At 34.3% G+C, this 15,201-nt stretch overlaps 1 protein-coding gene across 5 annotated transcripts in view; it reads right to left on the bottom strand.

Annotated features, from left to right (window-relative positions):
• The window catches only part of CDH12 (cadherin 12), a 678,773-nt gene that overhangs the window by 208,395 nt on the left and 455,177 nt on the right, over positions 1 to 15,201 (bottom strand). The window contains exons 1-2 of one of the 5 annotated variants that reach the window (XM_082837424.1): positions 9,619 to 9,694; positions 8,476 to 8,635 (exon numbers count right to left, since the gene is read on the bottom strand). The exons of 3 other annotated variants lie outside the window; for them this stretch is intronic. In XM_082837424.1, coding sequence (XP_082693550.1) covers positions 8,476 to 8,493 — 18 coding nt within the window. In that variant the 5' untranslated portion in view covers positions 8,494 to 8,635; positions 9,619 to 9,694. Of the gene's footprint in view, positions 1 to 8,475; positions 8,636 to 9,618; positions 9,695 to 9,723; positions 10,868 to 15,201 lie in introns of those variants that run through there. One more of the 5 variants, XM_082837423.1, reaches the window with a different exon arrangement.

Below are 15,201 nucleotides of genomic sequence, written 5' to 3'. Positions count from 1 at the left end.
TTTACTCTAAAATTACAATCTTATTTTTATTTTGGTATTCTAATTATTTAGAGCACTGTCTCCAAGTATGTGTTTATGTGTGCTTGTGTTTTGAACATTGTCTCCAGATGTGAGTTGATATGTGTTTGTGTTTCTTTCCTTGGGTCAGGCACTTAGTAAGTTCCTTCAGTTCAAAAACTATTTTCCTTCAGCACTGAGAAATTTCCTTTTATGATTATTTCCATGATTATGCTCTATCCTCCATGTTTCCTGTTGTCTTTCTGGAATTCATATGCTCAATGTTAGATCTCATGGACCTTCTGTAAATAATATACTTTTTCTACAGTCATTCATTTCTATATCTTTTGGTCTATTTTGTGAAAAAAATTAAAATTTATCTTAAAATTATTTATTGATTATTTTCAGCATTTTCAAAGTCAATACACATATACCCATGTGTGCACACACACATACGACAGGTATATTAATTTCCAAGATTTTTTTCCTTTACTATGAATGTCCCTTTTTAATAGAATTGTGCTCCTATTTTGTGGACACCGGGAATTCTTGAATCTTTTTGAGGACTCTAATTTGTGTGTGTGTGTGTGTGTGTGTGTGTGTGTGTCCTAAATTTTCTGTTCCTTAGGATTATTTTTTTGTTTTTGGTATTTGAGCCTTTGTCTTTCATATTGCTGGCTTTCCTTAAATGTCTGAAGACTCTCATTTGTCTGTTCATATTTAAGGATGGAGTTTTGAACTTGTGGGTTTAATTTATTGATTGCAGTTTTGTCCTAGGGTGAATGGAAAGAGAATTAATCATTCCTTTTAATTTCAGATATTTGGTTGGGGACATTCTAACCACAGTGGAGTTCCATCACTGCCCTAATTATTTCCATATTTTCTACAGAAGAACTTCTTTTTTCAAAGTTTCTTTATTGTTTACCTTGTGCTCATTTATGTCTGGATTCCATGCATTATCATGTAGGTGGAAGGAATTCTGTATACAGACTATCAGTTAATCTCTATGTTTTACCCTGCATGTCTTTCTCCTTTTCTCTTAATCATTGGCATTTCTGAGTCTTTTTCAGAATTGCCCCTCCTTAGTTGGAACCCTCTCAATATAAATACTTGTAAGTAGCTTTGAACTTACTTGACCAGCCACCAATCCTTCACGCACTTATCAGTTTATAGAAATGGGCTAAACTGTCTGATGCCCGCCACACCACCCCATTCAGCATTATGCCCATCATCACCTAATAACCAGCCATATTCAATTTTCTCCTCTTGTCTCTCCAAATACCTTTTTCAGTTCTTTATTTTTTTTGAACATATATCCAAGAAAGTTTCAATCATTGCATTTGGATTTTGTGTCTGTGTTTTCTTTAAGTTTAAAAGAATCATGCCTATTTATATCAATTATTTTCTCATCATTATCTTTCTCAGGAAACTAGGCCCCATTCTGAATGTCTGCAAGACGTGAAACTTCCCAATGTGTTTTTAAATCTTTACTCTTCTATCTTAGAATATCTCTTCAGCTTCTAAGTATGTAAGAGCCAATGTGGTGCCGTAACAGCATGCCCTACTTAATACTGACATCCTTGTAACACAGATTACAGACATCTTCCACCAGCCATCTCCATAAATACATTCAGTCTAGGGGAAAGCTTCCCAGTACAGGACATGCCTCAGTAAATGTTGCTGTAATAACAGCATGTAAACAGTAATACTTATTTCCAATTTTAAAATCTATGATTATGAAGGCTGTAGAATGATTTAGTACTATGGTTCAGCAGTTAGTGCATGAGCTAGGAAGTAATATTGTAACTTTTATTTACATACAGGATTCATTCAGATAAATGGACCAAAATGAGTATGAGAAAATTTTATGTGAATTTCTTTGGACAAAATAATTTTATTATGTACAAAACAAACTACTTTTGCTACATTGTCCTTGGTGAACATAAAATACTTAGTTTGTCTTCTTTGTAGCTGCTTAGTTCTCAGGAACCTCACAGTGGCCATTGTATCAGCTACAAAGTGATTAGATTATGTTTAAGGCACTGTTTATTTGTGAAAGAAGACCAGACACAAAGATGATCTATAACTCTGCCTGAGTAATGCCATAATGCAAAATTTCTCTCTTTTGTAAGCCACTGAATGTCCAAGAATATTTGACATTCTATTCCACTCTGCTCCCTGAGGGGACTCATTTGTTCTTCCTAGCTTGATTGTTGTCATTTGAGCAAAAGGAATATCACTTTACAAGGCTGGAAATTACCTTTAACAGCCCAATGTTAGTTGAGAACTCCCCTGTCTGGGTTACAGACCCAAAGCTATTTATCATCTGGAAATATTTCACCTTCTATTTAAGAGAGTAGAAATTCATTTCAAAAGGGCCCACACCTCCCCCAAGGTAAGCCAAGGACGGGCAAAGAAGAACAAAGACTATTTGCAGTGCTTGGGAGCAACAAAAGCTACTATGCTTGGATATATTATATATCCCATTAAAGAAAAATATATACTATTCACCCAATGTTCTCTGTCATCTTTCTTTTTCTCCTTGAAGATTGCATGTGTGGTTACATGTGAGGGGCATCCTAACTACGTTTTTAGATTGTCATCTTTTACAACTTTACCTTGACCAGATTATATCATATCATTTGAGAGTGTCACACTATATTAATAGGTATTTCTGTAAAAGTTTAAGAGGTCATTGTCATGGTACCTGGATTTGGGAGGAAAAATGTGGGGAAGAAGGTTAAAATAATTTCTTTCCTACATTTCCAAAGCTGTAAAACATTTTTCACAAAACCAGATTTTAGGTTAAAAAAACATTTCCAACAATAAACTAGTCATCAAATTGTCAGTAACAGAATCTCTATTTGGAATAAAAGTGAATTTTATGTACGATTTCAAATGTTGTTACTTTTCAGAATACTAGATAGGTTTGTGTGATTTATTCTAGATTTAAAATAAATGCCAAAAATATACAAAAAATAATGCCAATAATCATGGATTATTAATAATCATAATACAACATTATAGCTAGATATCATTTATTAAGTTATTACTATTTTGTCTCTATGTTATTACTTTTATTATTAGCCCTTACTGAATATCAGGCACTGTGTTACACATTTTATAAGCTTTACTTAACTCTCAAAAAAAATGATATGCTAATATAATAAGTCTGATAGATAAAATTTTTAAACTAAATTCTAATAGTTCAACATGTAAAATTTAATTTTCAAAAGCTATATGTTCTATCCTAACTTCTTAGTACATGCATCTAATAACTCTAATAAAGCAGACAGACCCAAATCTTAACTTTAACATAAAACATGGATTGATCTAAAATCCATGATTATGAGCATCAAAATTTGGGGTTAGAGTCCCAAACCCATTCATTCTTACCTGGATGTTACTGTGTAAGTTAACAAATTTCTTTGGACTTCAGAATCCTCATATGTAAAATGTGGATTCTAATATTTGTATCATAAAATATGGAGGATATTGTAGAGAATTTAACTTCATAATGTCCACTTCCCTTCATTTATCTCTATTTACATCCAAACAAGCCCAGGATAACAATATTTGTTTCCACTTCACTTATATCCATTTATGTAAATAGGTGCAAGAAAACTAATTGGATACAAAATAATGTTAGGAAACCCTATCAAGCTTCTACTTTTGGCTATACAATTTTCTAATGGCTTTATATACTTTATACACTTTAATACTCAAAACAACCATATGAGTACAACCCTACTATTATCATCCCCATCTGGGAGATATAGAAATTGAGGCACAGAGAGGCCAAGTTGGCTCGGGACACACACAGAAAGACACAAAGCTGATATTGCAATCAGGTAGTCTAATCCCATGCGACTAGCACTTAAACCAAAGGAGCTTTCTTTTAATTTGGTAAGCATAATTAGCTTAGCCACAGATGCTAGCTACCCAAGTGTTCTGTGACATCAGTTGGAACAAAACCCAATTGCATTATTATGGAAGAATTCCTGAGATTGGCTTCATTCAAAAATGCTTTGGACTGCCCACTAGTGATTGCACTAGGCTCTAGAGAACATCACGTAGTATTTGCTCTCAAAGACACAGGAGTCCAGAGTCCATTAGGGAACACTATGTGTCATAACAACAAAGATATCCATTGGAAATACTGTTTCTTTTTATAGTTTCATGCCTCTCAAATCCTAATTTTCTATAGAAAATGTTTGTAAGCATATGCTGTATAATTTTAAAAATGCTATATTTGTGTTTTCTTAAAGTACAAAGTGATATTACATTTATAGTTAGAAATCATATAAATAATATGCTGTGTCAATTATAGATTTGGAACAATTAATAGTCAGCTAGAAAATTGTGAACAATATTTATGTTGAAGAGAATATAGTTAACTTTTATATCAGTGAAATTCTTCAATGAAAATTATTTTCCTGAGTTTCTGCCCATGGTTATACTATAATTTGCTTTGAAACATATACAAATCAATTATGTTAAAGACGAAATGGAGTAACTGTTTAATTAGAGAAATAGTCATTAACACCTGTGGTTTCTTTGTCACAATTTACTAATAACCACACAAATAGACATGGGAATTTGTGGGAGGATGTTTAGACATGTGTACATGTTGTATGTGAGAGAAAGAAAGAGAAAGAGATGGTAGTTATACATGTTTTCATGTGCTTGCACATTTCTGCAAAATGAATAAAGGTCAAGTAGATGTACATACTCTAAAACAATACTCTAAGAACACAATCTGAAATTATATTATCTGCTTTTTTTCAAGGGTGGTTTGAAGGTGACCCATTTTCTGTAACATGCATTACTGTGGGGATTGCTTTATGTGTTAAAGCACAAAGCCATCTCATTGAAGTCTTTTATTTCCTTTCCTCACTTTACAGTAACTACTTTAAGTGGATTTTGAAAGTATAATATCACCAATACAAAAAAAAAATCCAATTACTTAAATAGGTTGCTTTCTTTGTATCATGAGTTAAGCTTTATGTCAAATTTACTGTTAAGAATTCATCTCTCTCAGTCTTATATCCTATAACAGTGCCATAAATATTATCTTATCTGCATGATAATTTATACTTTAAATATTATTTTTTGCCAAAAGTATAAAAATGAGTAACCTTGATGTTAAATTTCAATTTGTTAAAGAGAAATAGAGTTACTATTCTGTGTAAGAAATGCAATAGGTTACATCTTGTTTCTAAGTATAGGTTAGCTATGTTTTTTTTAAAGCTCTCATTATAAACACATTAAGGAAAGAATCATTCTCAGGATTCACTTCCCACTAGGGCTACTAGGATTCCCTAGAAACCACCAAAGAGACAATAGGTCCAATTTGACTTTAGCCTTAAAAGGAAAGAACAAAAAAAAAAGAAAAATGAGCACAGATTTCACAGATACTAGAACCTCAATTTTGACTGCTTCTTAGCAGATACGTAGTATTGGGTGCCTGAGTGAAATAAACTGATTTCAGCTATTGCATTTTTACAGGTCAAATTTTTTTAAAACAAAGAATTCAGGATTATAAGGGCAGATGTTTAATTTGACATTGATTGAGACCTTAAATGAATAAATCTCTCAAAGTTTGATTACTTTTCAGAAGAAACTGAGTTGCTTTGTGATTAAAATTTCCTACTAACTCATAGACTCCATGGAATCATGTATGTATGTGTGTTTGTAGCACATTTTCCTGAAACTGACATACGAATACCATAGACTGTATATTTGCATTATTTCCTAAATTAAAAATATATATTTTACTGATCTCCTTTCACTGCTTGTTACAATATTTTTCTCTTCATATATCATTGATTGCTGATTAAGGTAAGTTATAGACAGAATTTCTGAGATCAACCAGGGTCCGATCATACTTCACTGTATTATTTTAGATCATAAATAATACAGAACTGAATCCAAATCAAGCCTTAATTCTAAATTATGATTGAACTCCAACATATATGGTGTGATAGGCAGGATTCTACTATACTGCCTAAGGTTTCTCTCCCCTTGGTGTACATTCCCTGTAAAATTCCCGGGACTGGGAAGACTATGGACTTAACCCTTAAGGTTACTTTATGTTTGGTGAGCCTGATCTAATCACATGTGATCTTTGAAAGCAGAAGGGTCTTTTCCTAGGTGTAGAAAAAGGAAGTTAGAGACACATACTTCAGATGGCTTGGAAGAAAACAAATACCCATGTTGAAAATTGCTAACACAGAAGGGAGTTGAGGGCAGTCCCCACGTCACTGCTAGCTGTATGAAGACACCTCAGTTCTACAATAGCAAGGAAATCAATTCTACCCTGCTGACACCTTGGTTTCAACCTTGTGAGACCCTGAGCAGAGAACCCAGTCATGCTGTGTTAGATTTCTCCCTGCAGAACGGTGAGTTAATAAATAGGTGTTGTCTTAAGCTGCTAAGTTTGTGGGAATTTGTGATGCAGCAAGAGAAAACTGATACATGTAGATAATTACAGAAATCAAATATTATTGTTATTTAGTTTTAAAAAGTAAGTCGTGACTTTCAATTAAAGAGATAATTTTGATTTCTTGGTTATGTGCTCCAATTTTCTAACACATTATTGAATTTGTTTGCTTGTTTAATTTTTCCTACCAATATCTTTATTATTTCTAGTAAACACATTTGCTGCTTCCTTTGTATAAGTGATCCTGTACCAATCCCCTGTGTGAATCTAGTGATGTTGTTAAGTACTGCATTTTGTCCCTTTGGCCATTCTATGGGCAGAGACCTCAGATCTCAGATCTGCTCAATGTTAGTAAGAATCTGCCTTTCCGGTCAAAGAAGTCCCTGCTTGACTATTAAGATAGTTCTCCATCTCACTCTACATGCTGGACAATAACGGAGACACCTCGAAAACAGAAGAAAACAAAGTCTACACACAAAGGAAAACTGAGATGAGAGAAACAAGGAAAGGAGAGAGGGAGTCATTCTGACACCATCGTGTCAATTCCAGGAATCATTCAGACTTTTCCATGTAGAATGAACCTATAAATCTCCTACTCTGAATTTGGTTTTTCCAGGTATTAAAAAAAAATCCTGTCTAACTGACCCCAAATCAGAACCACCCACCTTCTTTTTCCATACCATAAGCACTTATTGAATACTGACTGCATTCCACAGATCTGGGGGCAAATCCATCAGTAAGTCCCCAAAGATCAACATGGATAGAGGATCTGATGTTCTACAGCAAGGTCAGCAAAAAAACTGCAAAAGATTTTATTGTTGCTAATTTTTCATCCTTTATATGGTTTAAAATGACTGTTTCTTGTATTAAGTCAGAGTAAAATGTCTGCCAATCTTAACTTTATAATGTGGGAAATCTGGGTAGTTGATCTGGTGTGTGGTGAGCTCAGGACCGAGAGCAGAGCTGTCATCATATAAATCATTGTGTGAAGTCAGATGAAACGTGCTATCCCCTTATGTACAGACACTCACATGGTGGCGAAGGCCTCTGCTCCACTTGCCATTCAAATAATGACCATTAATTAAACTTTAATCAAATGCTTAGATTCATTAATTTTATCATGTTCTTATGAGTATTCTCTAAGCCAACTGTTCTAAGCATTTATTTTTAATATGGGATTTTTTTTTAAAGAAAGCTTAGCAGCTACATCACTATGCAGAATATGTTGAATGAGACAGGGTCAGGGTCCACAGTTTCTCCCCAGTTCCTTTCCCCGATCCAGAATCATGCGTACATCTGGAAAACTTGTAACAATGCACAGAATGCTTTTGAAATTCTCTGCTTGAACCTTTAGGATACCACAATTTAGCTGCTGCCCAAGCAGATTCTCCACCATTGTGGGGCAGGAAACACTTTGTGTTGAACGTAATGTTTCTTTAATTCCAAGTTTTGATTCTGTTCACATACAAATAATGATGTATTTTAGTTTAAAATAGGCTTAATTCATTGCCTTATTAAACACTGAGTCCTTTGCTTCTGTGATACTTTTATGCTTGCAGATATGACAAAGTTGCCACTCATTTTATATCCTGAAGCCTTCTCTGAGAACTCGGCATATCATTTGTTGGTTTTGAGTACACCATTGCTGTTAATGATGCTTGAAACTTATTGGCCCTGTTCATAGAAAGAAGAATAAAAAGGCATTTGAAGGCTTCCCTGGTGGCGCAGTGGTTGAAAGTCCACCTGCTGATGCAGGGCACACGGGTTCGTGCCCCGGTCCGGGAAGATCCCCCATGCCGCAGAGCGGCTGGGCCCGTGAGCCATGGCCGCTGAGCCGGCGTGTCCAGAGCCTGTGCTCCGCAAAGGGAGAGGTCACAACAGTGAGAGGCCCGCATACCAAAAAAAAAATGCATTTGAGCAGTCAGCTCAGATATATAGATATCAGTTCACATATAAAATTTTTTTAAAGGCATTCTACTTGAGGTTTAAGCTTTTTCATGTCCTAGAACTATTTCTACCATGACTCTTGAACTCACCAGTCCAAACCACTGCATAACTTCTTGACTGGAGAAACCAACCACTCTGGCTGTTTCCCAGCTGTGTTCATCATAGGCAACTCTTAAACTAAATAATACTTGGGATCAGCTATTCGAAAAATATTTAGTGTAATTTCAATTGGTGAAGAAGGAGATATACCTTTAAAAAGAAAAGAAAAAATTAGCCTCAATGCATGGCTCTGTCACAACATAAAATCAGGCCTTTGGAACTGGAAATTACCTTAGAGAACGTTGTTTCAATTGCTTCATTTCACAGTTGAGGAAATTGAGAATCAGAAAGGCTAAGTGATTTCCTCAATATCATGGAGTTAATTACAGAAATCAGAATAGAATCTGGGTTATCCAACTCTCTTCCCAGTGTTTTTTTCATTACACCAAGTGAAATTATCTGCCACTCTTTTGGGGCCAGATGACTCATGAAAGCAGCCTAATAATAATTAATACATTAAAATATTCTGTGCCTATAAAATTTAACGCACAAGTAAAAGAACCTTAATTTCCTGATGGCTTCAGATAAGATAAATTACATTAAATGTATTTCATTATAATTTCATGCATAAATGTGTTAGTGAATTTATATGAAGAAAAAGTCAGTACCAACAAAAATTATCAGGGACTGAGACTAGATCTATGTTGAAATTCAAAAGGACTACATCAATTTCAAGCTCCATTAGCAACACAGGAAAAATAACATGGAGTGAAATTAGTAGACATAAGCTTTATTATCAGACTTGGGTACGTGTGTAGAGAACAATATAAATCAAAGGAAATGGGATCTTTTGATTATTAATAATTATATTAATGTTTTCTATTTGAGTAATTTATATAAGTATACTAATTATTTTATAGATATTGTTTTCTTTGACATCATTAATAATCTTTTCCTCCTTTGTGATGAGAATGAGAGCCTGGGGTTTGGGATATTAAAATATTTGTTCAATATTTTGCAGCTCGACAGTTGAGAGGCTAGAAACAAGACTCAGGTATCCTGACTTAGTCTAATAATGCACATGCTGTCTTATTTTATTTTTAATTTTACTCTAATCTATTTTGGAAGTTTTGCAACAACAACAACAAAAAACATTTTCCCCCAAGATTTTACCCTATTTTAAAGGCCCATACATGTGGTCACGAAGAAGTAGTTAATGGTGAGTATTTTCTGCACTTCACATCTTTTATCGCACATTATATATTGTGGAACATAAAATTTTATGAAATTATAGTTACATGCTTGAAATGGATGTCAAATCTCTTCATCTTCTATGTCACAAGTGAGAGTTGTAAACCTGAGAAATTAAAGCTACAATGTAATTTATCTTACCCATAAATAGTCTACTATACATTATATACTTTTGAAGTAAATAATGATGGATAAGTCTAAAAATGATATTTCTCCATGGAACGCTGTGACAAATAGCTAGAAATGCCATGATATAACTGGAATTATGTCACCTGCATATAGAAAGAAGATGTTCAGCTCCTTTTCCCTACACTTTTACACACAATAAATAGTTGAGTATAATTGGTTCAATGAGTAAAATTTTACTTTCCTTTTTCATGTGGACAAGAATCTCTCTTTCTCATGACAGTTATGAAAATGTCAGTAATACATGTATTTTTAATAGTTGTTTCTTTTTTCCCTGCAACTAGGTAAACCAAATAAATCCATATGTTCCAAAGCAAATAGACTATATATTAAGTAATGTATCTGTTATTTAAAAATATTCATAAAGTCTACAGTAATTTCACACTTTGCAATATAGTTTTCAATTTTAGGATAAGAGTTTTAAAAGTTATTACATGATATGAAGTGATTTGAGGGCTGTGGATATACTTCCTTAGCAGGAAAAGTTGCCATAAAAATGTTTTTTAAAAGACTGCTCTTGTTTTTGACTCTTTCAATCTGGTAGACTGAAGTTATAATATAAAGCCAGGAATTATGTGTGAAGTAGACAAAAATGAACTTCAGTATTGAGGTATAAATTCTCCCTTCTCCTTACTTTCTTCTTAGTGCCTTATATAACTGTTAATTTTCCTCCTCAGTGACCTATGCATTTAATTATAATAAGCACCACCTACATACACAGCAAAAACAAAACAGTTAGTGATATAGAGGAACAACAGTCAGTAAAGGAAAGAACAAAGCTTCAGAGTATCTGTTTTAGTAAATCTGGAGTAAATTTAAGCTTTCAAAATTAATATATATATATATATCTATGTATATAGATATATATATATACATACATACACCCCAATGATAATGCAATTCTAGACCTTCTCCCAAAATCATGGGTAATTTTTACTATTAGTACCAACATTAATATTCTCTTGCATATTATATCTCAAGTTGATTTTATGTAGCACATAGGACACAAATCATTTCCTGCTTAAAATAAGGCCTAATAATTTTGTGTCATTAATAACTTTAGCATCAAGTCATACATTAATTATTTTTAAAGTATTTCTCCAAAATATCAGGAAAACCAGCTTACTTATTATTTGCAATTTTCTGAGTAAAATTTCATTGATATTAAGTCTGTACAAAATATTTCCAGGGTCAGCATTTCAAGAAGACTAGTAGTAAAATGGTTTCTCACATGAAAGAAAATTTAAACATATAAGAACCATCTATTCTCTTGTGACATTACAATGAATATCCTTGGTGAACCACTGTTGGTCTCCTGAGAAGTTAATCCACCCTTTTGTACATTACCCAGCCCAATATCCTCTGCCTTTTCTTGTTCTCTTCCCTCTTACGGTAAGTTAAAAGATTTCTTCCTTCAAAATATGACACATATAAAGAAGAAACTGATTTTCACTACATTTAACACACACCTAAAACGTTGTTGGAAGCACCACACCTAGTCAATTAAATACTGAAACAATCTTAAAAAGAGTCTTAAGGGTCCTCTAGTTCCCTTCAAGGTGCTCAGATTTGAAGTGCTTCTCCCATTTACACTTTGCAGCAGGATACTTGCAGGGAATCCTTTATTAAAGCAATAGCAGTCATTGATTTCTTTCTTTTTTATTTTATTTTTTACAAACTAACTTTTATTTACTATGTTTTCTTAGCTGAGATTCATCAGTTCTTCAAATATCAATTAATGTCAACATATTGTTCCACCACGAGGAAATTGTTCAATAACCTCTAGATGCTTTTTTTGGTCACATACTTTTATCCTGGTCTTAAAAATGAAGCATGGACATTTAAAACGCAAACTTGAGGCAGTCTCTTCTAACATTCCCAATGCATCTAATATTATTTGATTCAAAACCTGAGTCTAAGAGCAAATAAAACTGACTTCTTTTTTTCATTTCAGAATACAAACCCATTGAACTATCCCTTCAGGTTTATGCTCCATCAGTTAACGCTACACTATTTTCACAAGAAATATGATTTGATCTGAGAAGAACTGCAGCAGCCAGAAACATATATTCCCAGAATGTGTCTCTAAGAAGACTGTAGCCATTAAATGTCTTCCATAACGTCTGTGATAAATTTTACTATTAGTGAACAGTATCAGTTAAAGGCATCTCTTTGGAACCGCTAGTCTAGCCTATAGGTGCCCACCTGCTATGTAATTTTCCAGTCATAAACGTGGATAGGTTAATCTATCAGTGTTTCTCTCAAAGCAGTAACCTCAGCAATAGTTGAAAGCTTCCATTTTAATTTAATTGTTTTATTTATTTTCTATTTTTAGGTAGATATAGAATATCCTTTAAAAGCACAGACTTTGGAACTTAGTTGCCTAAATTTGGTGCTATGCCCTCGGGCAAAATAGTTAATTTCTTTTGTGTAAGATGGGGATAATAGTGGCGGTTGTGATGATTAGATAAGATAGTAAAGGAAAAGAGTTTATTACAGTATAAAAAGTAAGCACTCTTAAGGGTTAGCTATTATTTCCTTCCAACCCTTTGTGCCTACATTCTTGCTTCTAGTTTTGTTGGAGCCAGTGTGCTCTTAATATTCCTGAGGTTTAGTCATGGTTAAACTCTTGCCTTCTGCCTCTTCTTATGCCTAATGTTCTTCTGGGCTTATATGCTCACATTTGATAGGCTAAGCCAACATCTATGTGTACTCTATAAAAGACACATGGAATACTGGGACTGGGATCTGTCTGAGATCAAATTATCTCTGCAGAACAAAATAGATCAAGGGGTATGTATAAGTTCCAGAGAGAGCTAGAGAACTAGACATGGGCGGTCACTTTACCTGGTTAACCTAGACCAAAAAGCAATGAGCTAGACTAAACCCCTTGATTCCTGCTATAGCAACTCAGAATCAGTCTGTCTCCATGATTGTTTCTAGGTGTAAGGTGACACAATTATTGCTGATTCATTCTCCAATTATAATGTGATAGCTGTTACTGATTGTTAATATTGCAGCATCCAGAAAGATGCTCACATCTTTGTCATGTAAAAGAAACAAAGAATATTGCATTCAATCTTTAAGTGATGGCTGGAATAATACAAAAATGTTTTACCTGCCATACATATCAACACAGTCAATATGCAATTTGTTTCACTATATTCTTCAGCTATAAAAGTATATTTACACTCTATTGAATATTTACTCAAAGCCTGCAGTAGTTTTTTTTTTTTTTTTTTCGGTACGCGGGCCTCTCACTGTTGTGGCCTCTCCCGTTGCAGAGGACAGGCTCCGGACGCACAGGCTCAGCGGCCATGTCTCACGGGCCCAGCTGCTCCGTGGCATGTGGGATCTTCCCAGACCGGGGCACGAACCCGAGCCCCCTGCATCGGCAGGCGGACTCTCAACCACTGCGCCACCAGGGAAGCCCCTGCAGTAGTTCTTAAAATCAATGAATTGTTCACTTTCAATTGTTTACTTACATTATCAGTAATACTGATAAATAAAATAAAAAGAATTAATCAAGGAATATTCATCAACAGTTTTTCTTTTTCCTGAATATTTTATTCGGTCATTAAAAATCATTATTGATTACGTGAATTTTGAAAAAAATGGGAAGTCATACGACAATTGTCTCTATGCAAAATAATGTGCTCACTTTAAAATTTCTCCCATTGTATAAATTAAAAAAAAAAAATCACTGCCGAGACATATTGAATAACCATAGCTAGAAGATAGGGAGTAAAAAGGCAGTTGTAAGTGACTCCACACTCTGCATTTCCCACATTTACTTGCTGCAGCTTTCAGTAAATAATTACTACAGAACATTAAATCATAAAAGACAGTGAGATCTGCTATCTTTGATTCCACTGAAGTACTTGAACTGCTATTTTTAGCAATCTATATCTTTGTTAGCGTTTTGGGATCTGGTTGCAAAGTCGATAATGAGTGTGGCAGTCACTGCTAGTAGCCTATCTAATATCCATTTCCTCTGTCTTCTTATTAATAGAATCATTCCATATTAATAGAATCTATTATCAATGAGCTGTATCTTGGCTAGCAGTATGCCTAATTAAAATGCTCACCTCCCCAAAATATCTTGGCGACAAGGTAGACTTGGGATTCCATTTGACTAATAAGATAAACATGGAAGAAACCTTTTGGAGCTTTTAGGAAAGCATTTTTAAATGGACAGACTCATCTGGTATGTACTTTTTGCTGATTTTCTTTCATCTCTCCCATTTTTTTTTCCTTCATCTTTTCCATGGCTTGCTGACATGAGGTTATAGCTGGATTTCTATTCTATGCAGCTGAAACCAATTCTGACTTAGTAGATTTTTTCTTTGTGCAACAGTATTTGTAAAAATACTTACAATTTGTAGTAATAAGCACATATATGTAAAACACATGTAAAAAAGAGAATATTAAAGTCATATATTCAATTGATAAATGTAACAAAAAATAGACTAAAGAGTTTTGGGTTTTTTTAATATATTTTTTTTTGACGTGGCCCACAGTTAAGGTCTTTATTGAATTTGTTAAAATACTGCTCCTGTTTTATGTTTTTTTTTTTTTGGCCATGAGGCATGTGGGACCTTAGCTCCCTGATCAGGAATCAAACCCGCACCCCCTTCATTGGAAGGCAAAGTCTTAACCACTGGACCACCAGAGAAGTCCCTAGACTAAACATTTTTTTAAAAAATAGATATTTATTGGAGTATAATTGCTTCACAATACTGTGTTAGTTTCTGTTGCACAACAAGGCGAATCAGCCATACGCATACATATACCCCCATATCCCTTCCCTCTTAAGTCTCCCTCCCATCCTCCCTATCCCACCCCTCTAGATCATTGCAAAGCACCAAGCTGATGTCCCTGTGCTATGCTGCTGCTTCCCACCAGCCAACTATTTTACATTCGGTACTGTATATATGTCGATGCTACTCTCACTTCGCCCCAGCTTCTCCTTCCCACCCCGTGTCCTCAAGTCCATTTTCTATGTCTACCTCTTTATTCCTGCCCTGCAACTAGGTTCATCAGTACCTTTTTCTTTAATTTTACATTCCATATATATGTGTTAGCATACACTATTTGTTTTTCTCTTTCTGACTTACTTCACTCTGTAAAACAGACTCTAAATCCATCCACCTCACTACAAATAACTCAATTTTGTTCCTTTTTATGGCCGAGTAATATTCCATTGTATATATGTGCCACAGCTTCTTTATCCATTCATCTGTCAATGGACACTTAGGTTGGTTTCATGTCCTGGTTATTGTAAATAGTACTGCAATGAACATTGTGGTACATGTCTCTTTTTGAATTATGGTTTTCTC

This window comes from Leucopleurus acutus (genome assembly GCF_964270905.1).
Source record: "Leucopleurus acutus genome assembly, chromosome: 3".
In the NCBI taxonomy this organism is placed as follows: Eukaryota; Metazoa; Chordata; class Mammalia; order Artiodactyla; family Delphinidae; genus Leucopleurus; species Leucopleurus acutus.
The sequence above is the reverse complement of the archived record's forward strand: the minus strand, read 5'-3'. Positions and strand labels throughout refer to the sequence as shown.